The 17,918-nt window shown below is 43.0% G+C and overlaps 4 protein-coding genes across 5 annotated transcripts in view; 1 reads left to right on the top strand and 3 right to left on the bottom strand.

The window, feature by feature from the left end:
* The window catches only part of LOC145697051 (catenin alpha-1-like), a 92,773-nt gene extending 80,954 nt beyond the window's left edge, over positions 1-11,819 (top strand). The window contains exons 2-10 of one of the 2 annotated variants that reach the window (XM_081774194.1): positions 880-1,024; positions 1,069-1,143; positions 1,193-2,840; positions 2,883-3,051; positions 3,090-3,171; positions 3,218-3,409; positions 3,451-3,615; positions 3,659-3,754; positions 3,826-4,718. In XM_081774194.1, the coding sequence (XP_081630320.1) occupies positions 926-1,024; positions 1,069-1,143; positions 1,193-2,840; positions 2,883-3,051; positions 3,090-3,171; positions 3,218-3,409; positions 3,451-3,615; positions 3,659-3,754; positions 3,826-3,981 (2,682 nt within the window). In that variant the 5' untranslated portion in view covers positions 880-925 and the 3' untranslated portion in view covers positions 3,982-4,718. Of the gene's footprint in view, positions 1-879; positions 1,025-1,068; positions 1,144-1,192; positions 2,841-2,882; positions 3,052-3,089; positions 3,172-3,217; positions 3,410-3,450; positions 3,616-3,658; positions 3,755-3,825; positions 4,719-8,366; positions 10,057-10,100; positions 10,277-10,317; positions 10,463-10,505; positions 10,704-10,751; positions 10,932-10,972; positions 11,065-11,105; positions 11,205-11,247 lie in introns of those variants that run through there. The other variant, XM_081774193.1, reaches the window with a different exon arrangement.
* Positions 6,360-6,989, bottom strand: LOC145700760 (uncharacterized). The gene is made up of 5 exons (XM_081778086.1): positions 6,986-6,989; positions 6,855-6,941; positions 6,654-6,806; positions 6,529-6,608; positions 6,360-6,485 (listed from the first exon to the last, which is right to left on the bottom strand). Exons 1-5 carry the CDS (start codon positions 6,987-6,989, stop codon positions 6,360-6,362), a joined length of 450 nt encoding a protein of 149 aa, XP_081634212.1.
* Positions 11,820-11,872: 53 nt separating the features above from the next.
* Positions 11,873-13,293, bottom strand: LOC145697063 (putative cystathionine gamma-lyase 2). The gene is made up of 5 exons (XM_081774212.1): positions 13,104-13,293; positions 12,786-13,059; positions 12,511-12,743; positions 12,277-12,467; positions 11,873-12,233 (listed from the first exon to the last, which is right to left on the bottom strand). Exons 1-5 carry the CDS (start codon positions 13,271-13,273, stop codon positions 11,899-11,901), a joined length of 1,203 nt encoding a protein of 400 aa, XP_081630338.1. The 5' UTR covers positions 13,274-13,293; the 3' UTR covers positions 11,873-11,898.
* A 568-nt stretch (positions 13,294-13,861) lies between these two features.
* Positions 13,862-14,875, bottom strand: LOC145698709 (uncharacterized). Its single transcript, XM_081775920.1, has 4 exons — positions 14,750-14,875; positions 14,321-14,574; positions 14,033-14,277; positions 13,862-13,989 (listed from the first exon to the last, which is right to left on the bottom strand). Exons 1-4 carry the CDS (start codon positions 14,781-14,783, stop codon positions 13,956-13,958), a joined length of 567 nt encoding a protein of 188 aa, XP_081632046.1. The 5' UTR covers positions 14,784-14,875; the 3' UTR covers positions 13,862-13,955.
* Positions 14,876-17,918: the final 3,043 nt, after the last annotated feature.

Genomic DNA, 17,918 nt, shown 5'->3' with positions numbered 1-17,918 from the left:
GAGAACCCTGTTTATCCTTTCCTTCCAGTCGTTAAAAAGACATACAGTTAGGCATACAGGATGAATAAGAGTAATTCTTACGCGCGGTGCTGTGCAAATTTGCTTTTTGTGAATGCGCTATTTCAAAAATGACTGGCTAAACATTCGAATTTTCCAAGAGCTGACAGAGTCAAGGGCACAGAGAATCAGGCGGAATCATTATCGTTATTAAAACGGGCTTTGACATTTATAAAAAACACGGTTTAGCAGCGCTAGTTATCGGATTTTGGCGCGGGCTCCGAGAATTAGCACTAGTGCGAACTTTTAATTAGCAATTTTCAGCCCCTCTCTCCTGGGCTTTCCAGGTCGACAGATGGCCACAGCCCCGAAAGAAAGAAAAACTGGCGGTTTTGAAAAGTAGAAAGATGAAAGAGAGTTGCGCGGGCAATTTGTACTTCCGCTCCAGGCGCGTTGAAACAGAATTTTTAAAGAAATGCAAAAAACGGAAAATAGCTCAAAAGAAAAAAGTCAAAAAACGTTAAGACAACAAAGGGAATGACGCTCGTGCCGAGGGTATAAGTTTCCATAAGACTAAAGTTATGTATCCAATTACCTTTTATACTAAAGCCTTCTCGTTGTTGTTTCGAAGAGGTCCTAAATACGGTGTTTAAAATACCCCTTCAACTTGATTATTGAATATTTTTCCTGATTGAAAGAGTTATTACTACTTTTCCTAATATAACGTACAGTTCCCTGTGGAGTTTATTACTGAGTCATTTTTGAGCTATTTTCGCTGCAATATTCAAAAGACGCAATCGATTTTCTTCGAGGCGGTTTCTTTTGAAAAAGAAAGATGCGCTGACTAACCGGTTCAGTCTTGTTTAAAATCCCCTTTTTTAGACGGGCACGCTTGAGTTAGAGGCAGTCTGAGAGGAAAACAGTTGAAATGACGCTGCGACAGCAACACCATGCCCAGTGGGACCCGAAGAATTTTGAAATTAGGACTTTGTCCGTTGAGCGACAGTTGGAACAGCTTGTTAAACAGGTACTGAATTAATAATTTCATTTTCTGATGTGTTATTTTTTAAGGTGACGACGCTCGTGTCTGGAAAACCGTCAAATTACCGCAAGGGACAATCAAAATCAGGCGCTGTCTTGATTGAGGTAAAAATTAAGGCTGAAAATAACTCCGTTCTGACGATCTTCTGATTAGGCAGTTGACAGGGCGCTGGACGGATTTATGCAAGTGGGCCATGAAGTCTCGCAAATTGCATCCAAGTACGGCACCTTGGGAAATGACATGAACGGCATTCTTCAAGAAATTGCCACTTCTGGCGCGAGCCTCAAATCCGCCGCTGGCGAATTCGTCAGCGATCCATTCGAAACTAAGAAGAGAGAGAAGGTCGTTCGCCATGCTCGGGCAGTCCTTTCTGCTGTTACTCGATTGCTGGTTCTGGCCGATATGGTTGATGTGGAACGACTTTTGGAAAAGCTGAGAATCGCGAAGGGAAGCTTGGGAAAAGTGAAAGAAGCGAGCACCCAAGACGAATTGAACGCGACTTTCAAAGAATTCGGCTCCGACGTGGCGAAGCTTCAAGCAGCCGCTGGCTTCCGACAAAAAGACTTGAAGGATCCAACACGACGAGACGAGCTCGCCGCTGCTCGACGAGACTTGAAAGACAATTCATTGATGCTCTACACGGCTTCGAAAGCTGCGCTGGAACATCCTGAAGTCGCCGCCGCCAAGCAAAACCGTGACTTTGTCCTGCGAAAAGTTCAGGACGCCATGCAGCGAATCGAGCGAGCCGTGACTGGCACTGGGCCATTGTCGGCGCGTGATGGCACAGGCAACAACCTAGCCGATGCGTTTGACCAGTTCGAGGAGCAGATCGACTTTTCGCCGTTGAAATTCGAAGAGAGCGTTGTCCGACCAAGCCTGGAGGAAAAACTGGAAAGAATTATTTCCGGAGCTGCGTTGATGGCAGATGCCGATTGCACGAGAGAGGACAGACGAGAACGAATCGTCGAAGAAGCCAATAATGTTCGCCAGGCGCTTCAGGATCTGCTGAACGAGTACATCAATAACTCTGGTAATCCAAACAGATCAGCGATGTTGGAGAATGCGATCGACGCAATGGTCATGAAAAATAAAGACCTGAAGAGACAACTGCGAAAGGCCGTCGTAGATCACGTCAGTGACACCTATCTTCAAACCTCAGTACCTCTGCTCGTCCTGATCGAAGCTGCGAAAAAGGGAAACGAAGAAGAAGTCAAGGAATACGCACAGGTCTTCCGAGAGCACGCTGAGAAGCTCGTAGAAGTGGCGAAACTGGCGACGACGATGTCGAATAATGAGGAAGGCGTACGAATGGTGAAACTAGCGTGCAACCAAATCGAAACTTTGTGTCCACAAGTCATCAACGCAGCGCTCACTCTCGCCGCAAGGACGGATTCGGAGATTGCTCAGGAAAATATGGAAGCTTTCAGACGAAAGTGGGAAGGAGAAGTGCAAAACTTAACCGACGCTGTTGATGAAATTGTAACGATCGGCGACTTTTTGGCGGTTTCGGAAGCTCATGTTTTGGAAGACGTCACTCAATGCGTCGCCGCGTTACAATCGAAAGAGCTCGATCAACTCGATAGAACTGCTGGGGCGATTCAAGGACGCGTCCAACGAGTTCATCAAGTTGTCATGGCGGAAATGGACAATTACGAGCCAGACTTTTACACCGACAAAGTGCGTGAAGAAACAGACAGGCTTTTGGAAGAGATCACTCCAATCTTTACCCAGCGGGTTTCGGCTGTTATCGAAGCTCTCGACAAGGACCCACCAGAGGAAATTGACGAGAACGAATTCATTGGTAAGCTTTTCTCTCATTTTCCCGTCTAAAGTGATCTTTTAGAGGCCGCTCGAATGGTCTACGAAGGCGTTCGAGACGTCCGACGCTCTGTTCTTCAAATGCGAGATCCCAACGACGACGACATCGACTCGGATATTGATACTCACTCACATGCCTCCACGAACAAAACCACCGACACTCTCAATCGCGATCCCTCCCGAGAAGCATTCAAGTAAGCAAACATCTTTGTTTTAGTCTCTTCATTTTCAGAAACCTTCCTGAGCCAGCGAAAGAAGTTATTGATGCTAACATCAAGGAGTTTAATGAGCAGCGTGCTGAGATGGATCGAGAGGTGAGTAACATTCAAAGAGATTTCAAGTCTCAAAGTATTATTTTAGGTTGGCAAGTGGGACGAGTCTTCCAACGATATTATCGTCTTGGCGAAAAAGATGTGCATGGTTATGATGCAGATGACGGACTTTACCCGTGGTACAGGTCCACTAAAGAGCACGAGCGATGTGATCAGTTCTGCCACTCAAATCGCTCACCTGGGTAATCAGCTCGAGTCGCTTGCTTCCCAGATCGCCGAGGTAAGATTTTACGACACATCCATTTTTCCAACGAGATTCAGGCTTGCCCAGAAGATTGGGCGCGAAACGAGCTCATGGCTCACATCAACAAAATCAAGTTCTACTGCCACCAGCTGAACATGTGCGCCAAGGTCAAGGCCGAAGTGCAAAATATCGCAGGCGAACTGGTTGTCTCCGGCCTTGACTCCGCCACATCCCTCATTCAGGTACCATTCTCTTGCAGCATCAGCCGAATAACACTTCTTTTAGGCTGCGAAGAACCTGATGAATGCTGTTGTTCAAACCGTCAAGGCTTCATATGTTGCTTCCACGAAGTTCAAGCGCGCTGAAACCAATTCCAGCGTGGTAAGTTTCAGTTAATAATTATGAGCGCTTGTCACCTTTTTACGAAAACCTTTTACTCAAACAAATTTTAGGTTGTCATGTGGCGACTGAAAGCTCCCGAGAAAAAGCCCCTTGTCCGACGAGACGGGCAAAACAACGGCGGAAACGGGCGAAAACCCGTGCGCCGCGCATCCCAAAAACGCGTCAACCACCAACAGGAAATGTCGAATTTCCACCAAAACATTTAGAAAAAGCCTTTTCTAGTACCCAATTTCCCCCTCAATCTCAACCTTATCTGCTTCTTTCCCCCAAGATAACGTACTTTACACAACCTATTGACCTTGTTACTTTCTTGTTATTTTTTCTACCCACAGCATTCGTACGATCAGTTTTCCTTACCAGTGAAAAGCGAATTAGTGACCAATTTAACAATCTGAAATCTTCATATTATTATCTTTTATAGACTATTCAACATTTCCAAGAAACATGAGTTTTGAATTATTCAAACAAGCTTTCAAAAATGAAAAAAATTTTCATTCTCAATCTCAAAAAAAAATGCAACAACCTCGTCAAAAACCATTTTTCAAAGAATCCAAACTTTAAGTTCTACTCAACTATTCACTGATAACATTGAAATTTTCAATTTTAAGTTTCTACTTTTTGTCATATTTTCCACATTTGTCCTTACTTTCTCTGTAAATATGATTCCCGACTCTTTCTTTTACCTTCGGTCGTAATCACCTCCGAATATTCGAAAAAAACAAACTCGCGTACTAACGAAACATTTGTCATTTTTACTATTTCTCCTTCATTTACGAACTTCTACTATCGCATGCTCTGATTTTCTATGAGAGCTGGGCAACTTCTACGAGCAACTTGTACTGTGCGTACCACTGTGTTTGGACTGAACCTTTCAATACAAAAATAGTAATAACTGGAGGACTAGATGTACTATCGAAGAAATGGAATAAACGTTCGAAAGCCATATCTGTTTGTTTTGTCTTCCTTTCCACGAAAATTTCATGGTTGAAATTCTGGGGTTGAAAAAATTTTGACCGTGCCCGGGGGTCGGAATTTCCGAGAAGCGGAGGGGAAAAGGACCGCGAATTATCGCAGAATACGCAGCTTAGCAATATTCTTAATATAATTGGTTTTCTAGAGTGATAACAGTATGAAGCAAATCCAAAAAATCGTACAAGTTGCTGCATCGAGTAAGTACTTAGCGCGCTGAAATCAACAACGAAAATTTTTTCAAGGTTTTCTGTTTCCAAATTTTCGCAGCTTGAAATGTCCCTAAAAATCTTGGAGCCGACGATTTGCCCAAAAATTTCCAACACACTTCAATTTCGACAGTTTGTTTTTCGCAAATTTCAGCCATTTGCCGAGAAAATTTCGCCAGTAAAAGTCAAAAATTTCACGAAAGGACGAAATTAATCCAAATCTGCCGCAAAAGTCACAACCATTCCGTTTTCTAATAAACAAATCTTTCAAAATTCGACTATCTCAAATTCTTTTCTTTTCTAGTTTCGCCGATTTTTTCAATACTAACACAGTTACTTTTTCAGTACCTAGTTTGCGTCTGGAAAGATGGACGAGATAAAACAGGAAGAGGTTAAGGTAAGGGCTTATAGTTCTGCTTCAAAATATATTTTTTTTTTAACTCATTTGAAGGTCGAACCGGAGGCGATTGTGGGTGAAGTCAAGGAGGAAAACGGAGCTGCTGAAGCAAACGGAGTCGAAAATGGCGCTGAAAACGGCTCTGGCGAAGCGAAGCTCTCTGATGATATTGCGGGCTACCTCGATCCCGAGCTGCGGGAAAAGATGGAGGCGATTCTTGCTTACCCAAACGTCGTCGGCCAGACTATTGACAAATTCGCCATCACTCGATTCAAGAATCTCAACGCCAAACACGCCAAAGAGGCTTTGAGCGAGCTCGATCGAATTGCGCAAAGCGCGCCTATCGAGAAAATCAGCCAATTCTTTGCAAACATCATTGCCTGCCACCAGCAGAATCAAGGTAAACGCATTCTTCCCGCCAAAAAGAGAAGAAATTAATTTTCAGACCTGGAGCAAGGTGGATCAGACCCGATCGAGTGGTCGTACCATGCGCCCGACCCTGAGCCGATTCAAGAACTAATTGCTAAGACTGGCTACAACTTGACAATTACTACTGGCCAGCGAAAGTTCGGAGGTCCCCCTCCAGAGAGCGTTTTCTCCGGAAAGAAGAAAAACAACGGTGAATGCTTCATTGGTTCTCTTCATCGAGATGCTTTTGAACCTGAAATCTGGTCGCTGCTTGAAGTAGTTCCCGAAGCAACAGTTTATGAGATTCGTTTGATGATGGGCTACGATGGAAAGTCAAGAGGATTTGCCTTTGTCAGCTTCGTTGAAGATGGTGCTGCACAACGATGCAAGGCTCTTCTTGACACCAAGGTATGTAACTGTCTCTATGCTCATCTTTAACTTTATTTTGAAGCCTTTTATGGAGAAAAAGCTCCACGTGAATGTGTCCATCCCTGCAACTCGCCTCTTCATCGGCTCGATTCCAAAAGACAAGTCAAAACAAGAATTCGAGCAAGAGCTTACAAATATGGGCGTCTCGACGGTAAGTGTTACTTTGATTTTATTAGTAATATCGGATATTGAATTTGCCAAAACGGCGAAAGTGATCACAAGCATCAGAGAATGTACGAATCGCTTTGCAGGTTGGAAAGCGGTAGTCTGTGTTCCTCGAGTAGGGGCTGTTGCAGCACTTAAATTGTATGTAAAAGGGGGGTTTATTGATGATAACTTACAGGAATGCAGAATTCGTAATGATTGTACAGAGTCTCTGTACAAGATCTGTCCCTACAGTCGACTTGAAGCCCTCTTTCATCTTTAAAACAATCATTAGAAAGACTAAATGAACAGTTCATCTTACCAGCATGGATTTGAAGTAGCCCGTTATACAGTTGCATGATATTTTCTCGTCTTGGACATTGATATTCAAAGCACATATAATTAACTGGCGCATTTGGAGTCGATCCAGCGTTTCCATTCGCCGTCAGATCGCAGAAATACTCCGGGACATAACCTTCAATCAATTTTGAATATTTTTACGACTGACTTGTTTTATTTTTACCTGCAAGAGCAGAACCAAGAACAGCAAAAAATCTCATTTCTTTTTTGAATATCTCGTAAGAAGTTCCATTCGCCGTGAATTCACGGGCTAAAAGTATTGTTTGTACAAATAGAATCAATCAACAGTAAGGCCCATTACTTGGACATGATCCAAACTTGATACAATAAAGTCGCAAAAAGCGCCAACTATAAATGATGCCAACTTGACCAAATCAAAGTCGAATCATTTTTTATTTAGTGGACCGAGGTCATCATGTACGAGCCGATGGAGTCTCAGAAGAGCAATGGAGCAGCGAATCGTGGATTTGCTTTTGTCGAGTTTGAAACTCATATGGACGCGTCAACTGTCAAGGTAGGGATGTCTTGAGGTTGGGTGTTTGAACCAGCGCTTTCAGAAAAACCTTCTCAATCGATCCCTGGCCCTTTTCGGCCGCTACTACCAAAATGTGGACTGGGCTGATCCCGAGAACACGCCGGATGATGCCGTCATGTCAACTGTGAAAAACCTCTATGTCAAAGGTACCCTGCGGCGAGTGTGATAGCACGCGTAGTCGCTCTCTAGCGCCCCTGGAACTGCCCAAATGGGATAATAATTTTAAGGTTGGTCGGAGAGTCGAACTGAAGAGGAAATAAAGGGGCTATTCGAGCCGTATGGAAGTGTTGAAAAGGTCAAGAAAATCAACAACTTCTCGTTTGTCCATTTTGTTGAGAGAGAATCGGCTCTGAAAGGCAAGAATATGAACGGCTTTCGAGTTTTTAAGAAATCATTCTAGCGATGGAAGCGATGAATGGAAAAGAATTTGACAATGGAGAAGTTATTGATGTAACTCTTGCGAAGCCAAATGACAAGAACCTAAAAGGTAAGAGATTGATGCTAATCTAAGATAGTAAAACAGGCGTTTTTAGCGAAAAAAATGCAGCGTCAAAACCAGCGTCAGCAGCAAGGAAACTGGGACTACGGATGGAATGGCGGCGGATACGGCTATGGCGGAGGATATGGAGGTGGCTTCCAACCTCAAGGCGGTTTCAACGGCAACTTCAACCGAGGCGGCCCTGGTGGACGTGGCGGCCGAGGTGGAATGGGCCGTGGAGGCGGGGGTCAACGAGGAGGATTCAAGAGAAATTTCCGCGGCGGTGGAAACAACCCTGGAGGCTTTCAAGGCGGCCCTGGAGGGCCCAAGCGATTCAAAGACGACTCTCAGTGGTATCAAGACCAGCAAAACTTCGGCCAGTGGTAGGCTGCCACTACTCCGAAATCCTGACATGAAGCGGCTAGCTATCAATATTTACAACTACCCTGATTTACCTGGACCTTTTATTATTTAGGATTATTATCTTAATTCTCAATTTCTCAACTGCCGCCCTTTTTGGGCAAAAAACCTAAAATATCTAGAACTACGAATTGTTTCGCAAGTTCACAACTCTGTACGAGATTACCCGTCACAGTAACCTGTTTACAGTAATCCAATATTGTCTCCGAACAAAAACTCGCCTTCAGTAATCAATTTTTCAGACCGTATTGAAATCGGATAAAATGACGGGACAAAAAGGCCAGTCTCTTTATGAGCTCGCGAACTCGTCGTTTGTTCACTCCCTGGGGCAACAAGAAAAGAACGTCTCTACCACCATTCCCAGCGCTGTTTCATCCTCAATCGTCGACATGATATGCTCAAACTTTCACAAGCGTCTCTCCAACGATCCTGACCCATTTTACTCCGACGACGATGATGATGCACAGTCTAATCGCAATAATTCCGACCCACCAAACATCAGAGCCCAAGAAAGCCTCAAGAAACTTGATGGGCTGATGCTCGAAGAATTCTCGACGGAGAAATATCCTCATATTGATCAAGAAATTGTCTTCGACATTTTAGCGAAGCCCCAGAATCGCTTGAAATCAGTGGACCTGAGTAACATGAAAATTTCGCAGCAAATTTCTTACAACGCTCTTACTGTTCTTGACATGGTCGACTTGGATGATGATCTCGATTATCCAACAAATGATAGCGGACACGAAACGATGGAAACTGATCAATTATCGATTGAAACTCCGAAAGAACGATGCATGGAAATGCGTCTGCGAAATAAATCCGAAAGGCGTGGTCCCCGAATCAAGCTCGCTAGAAGTTGCAAAACAATCAAATTCCCCTGCATCAATAAATCGCCTCCTTCCCATCCAGCGAGCTACTCTTTCCGCCGCTCGCCAGCGAACGAACAATTGGCCGCTCGACTAGCTGTAAATACTTTTGTAATAGATTGCACCGACGTATCTCCGAATCTTACTCCCGATGATAGCAACACTAGTACAGGGATCAACTACAGCACTGTTCGGACTATCGCCTTGTCGAAGGAAGCGTTTCCTTCTCTCAAAGAGCTCAGTGTTGGTTCCGTTACGTGTCTCAGTCTATTCCATCCGAACCCACCAGCGCTTACATACCTGGATCTCTCGCACATCGTCCAGCCCAACTACCAAGCCGACATTTTCAATCACCTCGACCTCATTAGATTTCCAATCGGCTGCCTCCGGAACACCCTTAAAACTCTCATTCTCCACGAGACCGAGTTTGATTCGAATTTTCTGGAAGCCCAAGTCTTCAAATGCAACCTTCTCGAGGTCCTTGATGTTTCCCAAGTACCGAGAGAGCATCGTTACACAGAGGAGGAAAATATCTCTGATAACAGACTAAGAGGCTATAAAATAAGCACCTTTCTTGATATGCTGCCCAACTTGATTTCTTTGGATGTCTCTGGCACTTGCGCCGGTAGAGGATTGAAGGATGAAAAGATGATCATAATTTCCGGTGAAAATGGCTGCAAAAAGATAGAAATCCCCTCTCCAAGTCCTAACGATATGTCACCAGGCCTCCCAAGCTGGCTAGATCGCCTACCGTTGAGCTTTCTCGGCCTCTGGGGATGCGGAATCGACTACGAGAATATGCACCTTCTGGCTAACCATATTTCTGGCTCAAAATCAGCGAAACAGCTGCTGATAACTGCGCGCAAATGGCAAAACGAACCAGCAATGGCCGCAACGATTTGGAATTGCATTTTCGATTTTCTTAAAAATTCAAATGAACCGGCATATTTCTTGGAAGACTGCATCGGTATTTTCGAAAAATACTACAACGATCATGAGTACAAGCTGCCCCTTATTCTTTCGGCAAATATGTATTATGTTGTTTCGCCTATTATCGAGGGTCATCGTAAGTTTTCTTTTTTCTTGCAAAATCGAATTAATCTTTTCTAGCTTGCAAGCATGTGAGAGCCATGAAAGAAAGAGCAATCAAATGCTTGATTCGATGTATCAACTTCAATCTACATCACATGAGAGTGATTCGAAATTGCCTCCTTACACTTTTAAAATTCCGCATTCCAGCTGACTTACTCTTCATTTATGAAACCTCTGCTTCCACTTTGTTAAAGGTACTCTTCAGAGGGAATGAACCTCTTAATCATTGTCTAAGATTTTAACAAAATATCAAACCGATCGCGAGTCGGAGCTTCTGGTCCAAATGGCCGTACAAATCGCCAACCAAATCGTCTGCCAAGTAAACCAAGAGCGCAAACTAGCAACAAAAAAGATCAAGTTCATCGATACTATCTGCCAAGGTACGGAAACATCATCAATCAGTTATAAAGAGTATAATGGTAGTGATTACACAACGCCTCGAATTCGATTCTGTGGACGATAGCTTGAAGGGATGTTGGAGCTGCCTCTGGAACGTTACTGACGAAGCTCCTGCGAACTCGGAGCGTTTCATCAAGCACAACGGAGTCGACCTCTTTCTCAAGTGTCTAAATAAATTCCCAGAAGATACGGAGCTCAAGAGGAATATCATGGGCTTAGTCGGTAAGAGATATGCCTTTGCTGTTCCTCCTGGTAATGAATCTTTCCTAGGGAATATCGCTGAAGTGCCTGAACTGCGAAAAGACCTTATTCGCACGGAAACGATACGATTCTACACGATGGCGTTGACAGAAAGCGGCGAGAGCAGCTTGGAAGTGGCGTACAATGCCTGTGGAACTCTTTCCCATCTGATGAGCGACACAAGCACTCCTTGGCCAGACTCTTTGTTAGGTAGATAGCCCCGTTTTCTTCTGATATTAACGCTGCTCTAGCGCGAAAACCGGAAATCGCTGAAATGATGTGTGAAGCAATCAAGAGCTGGGATGAGTCCGCTGAGCGGAATATCAACTACAGAAGTCTAAAGGTACTGGATTACGAACCAATCCGTTTGTAAAGCCTTTCTAGCCTATTATTCACTTACTGAAGTGTTTCCATTGCCCAGAAGCGCAAACTTGGGCCACCTGGGCTCTTGCTAGTTTAACCCACGGTGATCCTGACAAAAAGGTAGTTTTTTACAACTCTGAAGTCTTTAATCATTAACGTGTAGTATTGCAAATTAACCCACGAAGAGGGGGTTTCGAATGCCTCCAAGAAATCGTCAACTACGAGTACACCGACGAGTTTGTCCGAAATGTGGCCCAGAAAGTCATCGACCGCGTTTCATACTACATCTCATGGCATTCAACTTAAACCCGGCTGCTGGTCAGCTGAAACGCCTCTTTTTTCTTGATTCAAAGATTCAACTTAATCTATTTATTTATGTATGATTTGATTTCCCTGCAAAGCACTGTATCTAACTTGCCCGCTAAGTTTTAAACAATGTTTTCATCGAACCAAATCGTGAATATTTAAATAACTTATTCTCTCTCTTCATACTTCTCACCTTATTCTTCTTTGCTTCTCCACTCAGTTCCATTTTATTTAACTTTAACGTTTTAAACGTATAATGGTGTAAATTATTTTTATCTGAAAAAGTTCGGTTCTCATCATTTTGCTTTTTTAAATAAACGCGCGCCATTTTATTCTTCACCCACTTTGGCGTCGGTTTTAAACTACACTCTTTTATAATTGATATTCTTGAAGCTAGAATAAACGTCTAGCTGGATCTGTCCGGCTGTTTCATAATATAAAATCTAGTCAAATTGGGATCTACGTCTTTCCCTTGATTTGATAATTGAAAACTGATTTATTGCAGTTGTTAGAAATTTCCTTCAGGAAGAGCTTGTTTCAACGCATTATCTAAGTCAGCAATGATATCTTCCGCATCTTCTAGTCCAACAGACATTCTGATCATTGTGTCCGTGATACCAAGGGCTTCTCTGTGCTCTTTTGGTACATTTGCATGGGTCATACTAGCAGGATGTTCGGCCAAAGATTCGTAGCCACCGAGGGAGACGGCAAGAGTGACGACTTTTGTAGATTTGAGGAATTTGACGGCATGCTCTTCTTGACCTTTAGTGGAGAAAGTAATGATTCCTGGAGCTCCTCGTGCAACTTTTTTCAACGTTTCGTGCTCTGGATGGGATGGGAGGCCTGAAATTCGATCTGATGTCTTTTGAAAACTGGTTTTTCTTACCCGGATAGTAGACTTTTTCGATTCTTGGGTTAGCTTCGAGCCACTCTGAAACTTTCAGCGCATTTTCGGCATGTCTTGGCATTCGGAGATGAAGTGTTTTCATTCCTCTGTTGACCAAGTAAGAGTCGAAGGGAGAAGGAACTCCACCGAGGGTGATTTGAGTCATAAAGAGGGCTTCTCGCATATTATTGCTAATTGCGTATTTTCAATCAAAAAAGTGTTTTGCAGGTTTACCTGTTTGTCGATAGAAGACCACAAACAACATCAGAGTGTCCGTTGATGTATTTTGTCGCTGAGTGCACGACAATATCCGCCCCGAGATCGAGCGGGCGCATGTTCCATGGAGTCATGAAGGTATTGTCAACGATGACGACAATATCGTCTCGGATTCGATGGACAGCTTCAGCAACGGCAGCTACGTCGACGACGCGGAGAAGAGGATTTGTCATGGACTCGAAGAAAACGATCTGACATCATTTTTTTAATAGGAGAAATGAAATTCGAATAACCTGTGTATTATCTTTGACAGCAGCGACTACGGCGTCGATGTTTCGCATGTCGACCATATCAACCTGGAGCCCATTTTTGTTGGCGATATTGTTGAAATACCAGTTGGTACCACCGTAAACATCGTCACCGCAAATCACATGATCACCAGCCTTAGCAAAAGTTTGAATGCAGCCAGTAATAGCGGCCATTCCCGAGGAGAAGGCAAGCCCGTGCTTGGCATTTTCTAATTTAGCGATACACTGTTCCAAACATTCTCGAGTTGGGTTGCCGAGTCTATGAATATTTTTAAGGGCCTGAGTTGTAGATTGATCATTAACCTTGAGTAAATGTACTTTCCATTGGTTAGATCCGGGATTCCCGTGTCACTTCGTTGATAAGTCGAGGCCATTGTAATCGGTGGAACAGCTGATTTGAAGTTAAACTTCTCAGGATCCTGACCGGCATGGATGGCATCAGTGCCGAAGCTTGGGAAGCCTGGGTTGGACATTTTTAATGATTTCGCTCCTTTCAGTGAAATCGAACTGGTCATGTTCTTATGATAATTCAGGGAACTAACATCTATTCTAGAGAAGAAAGCAAAACAATTGCGTCAGTATTCAGTTTTGTTGAGGAAATAAAAATGCATCAATCCTTCATAATTTCATTTTACAATTGACTGACGCAGATTCTTCAGCGATCATAAAATTTGACTAGTCATGGAGCAGATGATTCTTTTTCCTCTGAGAAACTCGACAGATGGACAAAGATTATTTTTATTTATTTTGATAATAAAACAGATTCTTTTTGCGCAATAAGGCCTATAAAAAGAAGCAACCTCTTCACTTTTTTTTCAAAAATGAGACTTCGAAGTTTCCTTACTTTTTTGCTTGCTCCAGTCTTGACTGCTGTCATAAGATGTGAAGACTACTCAAGAACTTGTGAAGAGGCTATTAGAGCCGAAGCAACAAAGATTCAATCAAGGGAGCAGAAGCCTTGCCGCAATATACGAAGTTGCCGCAGATATCGTTTCATTCAGAGACTCCGAGAGTCTGCAGCAGAGCGATTTCGAAAAAACTCTTCCATGATTTCAAATAAATAAACCTTGTGAACTTTTATTAATGTCTTATGAATTGTTGTGAGTGAAAGATCGCCACAATCGTGGTGCTACAGAGATCTTCTAAAATAATTTTCTACTTTCGTTTTCCAAAGCGGCCAGAAATAAACCTAAAATATTTATCAGAAAAGAGCTAAAAATAAAAGCACTCACTGAGCAGCATATGAGCGTGGGTAAATTAGTTCGCCGAAAAAAGAATCTTCAATTGCCGCATCATTAGTTCCACCATGCTGCATTCCCTCTGGCAAAGCATCGTTGGCAGTAGTGAAGTAGTCGTAGAAGTTGAATTGGGGAAGGAGAATATCTCTCGCGGTGTCAGGAAAGTCCTCGTTGGAGACTGGTGCGTCGATGGAGTCAGCAAATCCGGATGAGAAAAAGTCGATGGTGCACTTTAACATCTGAAAAAATCCTTTTTCGTAATGAAATTTAATTCCGCTTTACTTTTTGCATCTTTTCGCGAGAATCGATCTCAGGAGGAATGTTGTCGCTGTTCTTGATCGACTTCTTCCAGCAGGCAGTTTTCATGTCGCATTTATAGACGGTGTCGATGTACCACTGGCTCATCGTCACGAAGATGATGTCGATCTCGCCAACGAGGCCATCGGCGCACTCAGTGAAATATTCAATCATCTCGTGCGGCGGACTGCGCACATCCTCGGCACTCTCGTATCCTCCATCCGGGGCATTCATGCAAGCTTAAATTCCGATTAAAATAAGTTCGTGGTTCCAAAAACTGGTCACTACGTGCCTGTGTCATTCGGAGCATGGCTGCGTATATAAACAAAATAACGCAAAAAGTGCAGAGCTGCACGGAATTTCCAAAAATAACAACTTACAGATGAAAAAAAACCCAGTGAACCCTTGGCTTACCCGCAGCGATGTTGATAAGAAAGAAGAGCCTCATCTTTATTCTCTATAATTTCTCCTACTGTATTTTAGGAGAAAGAAACAGCCCAAAAGGTAATGTTAAGGACACCTCTTGATTCTGGTGCTCTGCTGGTGTGCCAATTTGTTGCCTGCGGGGCAGCACCGCATTCAAAAAAAACTGTGCTCTATTAGGAAATTACTCCATAGACAAGCATTTCTAGTGCAAAAGCTTCTATTTTCTATTTTCATGCAGACGTCTATGTTTCGATGAAGTTCAGCTCAAAGTCGATTCATATGAGCACCAAATAATTCAACTTGCGATTTTTCGTCAGCCATCTTCCAAAGCTGGATTCCGAACCATGGTTACAAAAAAACAATTGGTCGAAATGCTTTAGAAATAGGGTCTATTTGTCCGCACGAAATTATTTATAGCTAAACACTTGTTATTCACTACAACGAGCATCACTTTTGCATCATCATAAACAACCTTCACTTGGCTATTGCTGGAGAGTTAGCACTCTTATCTCAACTATAAATAATTCTCCTCGTCATATTTATCCATTAAATAGATTATAGGCAGATTCGAAAAAGGCCTATTTTTCCCTATCTGGCAAATACCATTGTGTATGGGAAGTTCTAAATGGCCGATTGTCCAGCGAAGTGCATCTTCCCAAGTACTTCCAAGTGTGCCGTGCTGCTTCGTGCCAGTTGCTCAGTGCCGAGGTGACGTCACTGTCACCGGACGCTTGGTGGTGGTGCCAACGAGCCCACAGGGCCTCAGCACCACCAAATCATACTGGATACGATAAATTGTTTAATAAAGCACCAAATTAATCCCTTTTCCTTTCACATTCATATTCAATTTTTTGATCGTTTTTCTTATTTTGTAATCGTATTTTCTCAAAACCCCATCAAAAAATCATAAACACGGAACAAGAGAGCATAAAAATTAAAGAGATCACAAAAGAAAAGTAGCAACGAAGATAGAACGCATTTGAAGAAAGATCAGGTCAGTGAGAAAGGAGCACGAGCGGATAATCCAGCCATCTTGAGCCGCGGATTACAACGCGGCGGGTTCTTTATCCACGTGATCTGTCTGCAAAAAAGTGCCATTGATGTATGAAAATATTGTGCAAAATTCTCCCACGAAAATGTTAATTCAACTATTTTTCTAACAGAAAAATCGGGCCCCGATTATCGGGAACAGAAATCGATTCTTGAAGGTTACTAGAATTTTCGATTTTATTCTTAGATTGTTACTAGAACTGGACGTGTAGGTTATTTTTAGTACGAATCGCTAGAGGGCGGTAAATCTCGTCGGAAGGACAAAAACTTTAGGACAAGGAAGGTTGTCTCCCGATGCGGCCTTTTCGAGGATGCTAGTGACGGCAAAACTCACAAACAACCAGTTTGATCAACCAAAGACATGGGAAATACTTCTCTTTGGACGCTTCTTTCTACTTTTCTCCTGCTTTCAGGAAGATGGACTGTAGCACAGGGACGAAGGTGAAAATAATTAATTACTAGAAAAGGTGCTCTTGAAACCGATAGAACCGCTAAGTGGCCCCAATTTCGCGTTGCTCAAAATAGTAATAGACCAACGTCCATGGTCATTGATGATTTCAAAAAACTTTTTGTGGGGCCGGAAATCGTAAAAAATCTGTAAGTGCAGTTTTCTTCAGCTTATCGAGACGAGTCGAATGATGGGTCTAGCTCCTGATAACTGTTAGGATTTACCGGTTTACCGGCTGGTTACCGGAAAATACGTTGTCACCGGCCGTTTTTGTTCTAGAAGTGGTAAACAGATGATCGACCCAGGAAATTGTTCCTTTTAGTCAGTTCTACTTTAGGCTCAAAGATTAGGCTCGTATCAATACTCTGAAGAGAGTTATCACTAAAATACTATTTATGGCAGAAATGGGACTAAAAATCAGGAACGTGCAGCAACTACAAAATGTATGTAAAATTTACTGTTTTTGTGATAACTCTCTTCAAAGTATTGATAAGAGCCTCATCTTTTAGCCTAGAGTAGAACCGACTATAAGGAACAATTTCCTGGGTCGATCATCTGTTTACCACTTCTAGAACAAAAACGGCCGGTGACAACGTATTTTCCGGTAACCAGCCGGTAAACCGGTAAATCCTAACAGTTATCAGGAGCTAAACCCATCATTCGACTCGTCTCGATAAGCTGAAGAAAACTGCACTTACAGATTTTTTACGATTTCCGGCCCCACAAAAAGTTTTTTGAAATCATCATTATTGGTTACACATTGAGCTGATCAGCCAAAAATCAAACTTTTATCTTCGAAAAAGACAACTTTCAAGGATAAATTCACACGGGGCGATGTTCCTAACACTTGTAAATCTCCTGATGTGGTGGCTCGGTGCGTGCAAAAGGCGGACATTGATTTGATCTTTCTCGTGGATACTTCGGACCATCAGCAGGGCTTTGATAAGGCAAAAGATCTGATTCGAAATGTTGTTCAGTGCTTGCGCGTTGCTAAGGATTGGGTCTAACCATGAGCTTGCTTATTTCGCAAGAAAGACATTTGATTGACCTCGAAAAAGGATGAGACACATGTTTCCATCGTTCGTTATCGCAATCAGGCCAACATTGATCTCCCGCTGCAAACAAGCAAGCCAAAGTTGCTCACTTATCTCAAGAAGATGACAAATGGACAAACAACGAAGAATACTCGCTCTTTTCTTGGCAAGGCTTTCTCCTACCTCAACACTGCCATCAGCCACCCTAAGTTTGGATCGAGATCGGACAAGTTTACAGTCGTTGTTGTCATCACGAAATCTCCCTCGGCGGATAGCTTTTTAGAGCAAAGAAAGTCACTTTTACGACAAGGCGTGAAAATCATCAGCGTCGTCTATAACGACGTCGATCCAAAACTTCTTGCTAAATCTGTCACTGAAAAAAATGATGATTATTTAATCGCTCTTCGTGGATCATCGGAACTGCCACTAGCTGGAGCTTCCGTTAGCTCGGCTATTTGCGAGCTAAGCACAAATTACCCGGGCATCGAAGCTGCTCTAGAATACGATCAATTGAAGAAAGCGTACATCAGTTCAATTTCCGACGTGAAAAGCATTTCTCTTCTTGGACCAATAATGGTTACTCCAATTGCAACCATGGCAAAGATCACTTGGGCCGGCGCAAACT

This window comes from Oikopleura dioica, chromosome 2, assembly GCF_907165135.1.
Source record: "Oikopleura dioica chromosome 2, OKI2018_I68_1.0, whole genome shotgun sequence".
Classification (NCBI taxonomy): Eukaryota; Metazoa; Chordata; class Appendicularia; order Copelata; family Oikopleuridae; genus Oikopleura; species Oikopleura dioica.
The sequence above is the reverse complement of the archived record's forward strand: the minus strand, read 5'-3'. Positions and strand labels throughout refer to the sequence as shown.

What these genes read in the sequence shown, in the direction of transcription:
- LOC145698709 (XM_081775920.1), bottom strand. Translation starts at nt 14,783, where the DNA reads ATGAGGCTCTTCTTTCTTATCAACATCGCTGCGG. An exon ending in TCTTATCAACATCGCTGCGG is followed by an intron (nt 14,575 to 14,749) that starts GTAAGCCAAGGG and finishes TCGGAATTTAAG; the next exon opens with CTTGCATGAATGCCCCGGAT. An exon ending in CCACGCTCATATGCTGCTCA is followed by an intron (nt 13,990 to 14,032) that starts GTGAGTGCTTTT and finishes TAAATATTTTAG; the next exon opens with GTTTATTTCTGGCCGCTTTG.
- LOC145700760 (XM_081778086.1), bottom strand. An exon ending in TCTTGGTTCTGCTCTTGCAG is followed by an intron (nt 6,807 to 6,854) that starts GTAAAAATAAAA and finishes AATTGATTGAAG; the next exon opens with GTTATGTCCCGGAGTATTTC. An exon ending in GCTACTTCAAATCCATGCTG is followed by an intron (nt 6,609 to 6,653) that starts GTAAGATGAACT and finishes ATTGTTTTAAAG; the next exon opens with ATGAAAGAGGGCTTCAAGTC.
- LOC145697063 (XM_081774212.1), bottom strand. Translation starts at nt 13,273, where the DNA reads ATGTCCAACCCAGGCTTCCCAAGCTTCGGCACTGATGCCATCCATGCC. An exon ending in CTGTCAAAGATAATACACAG is followed by an intron (nt 12,744 to 12,785) that starts GTTATTCGAATT and finishes AAATGATGTCAG; the next exon opens with ATCGTTTTCTTCGAGTCCAT. An exon ending in CGAAAAAGTCTACTATCCGG is followed by an intron (nt 12,234 to 12,276) that starts GTAAGAAAAACC and finishes ATCGAATTTCAG; the next exon opens with GCCTCCCATCCCATCCAGAG.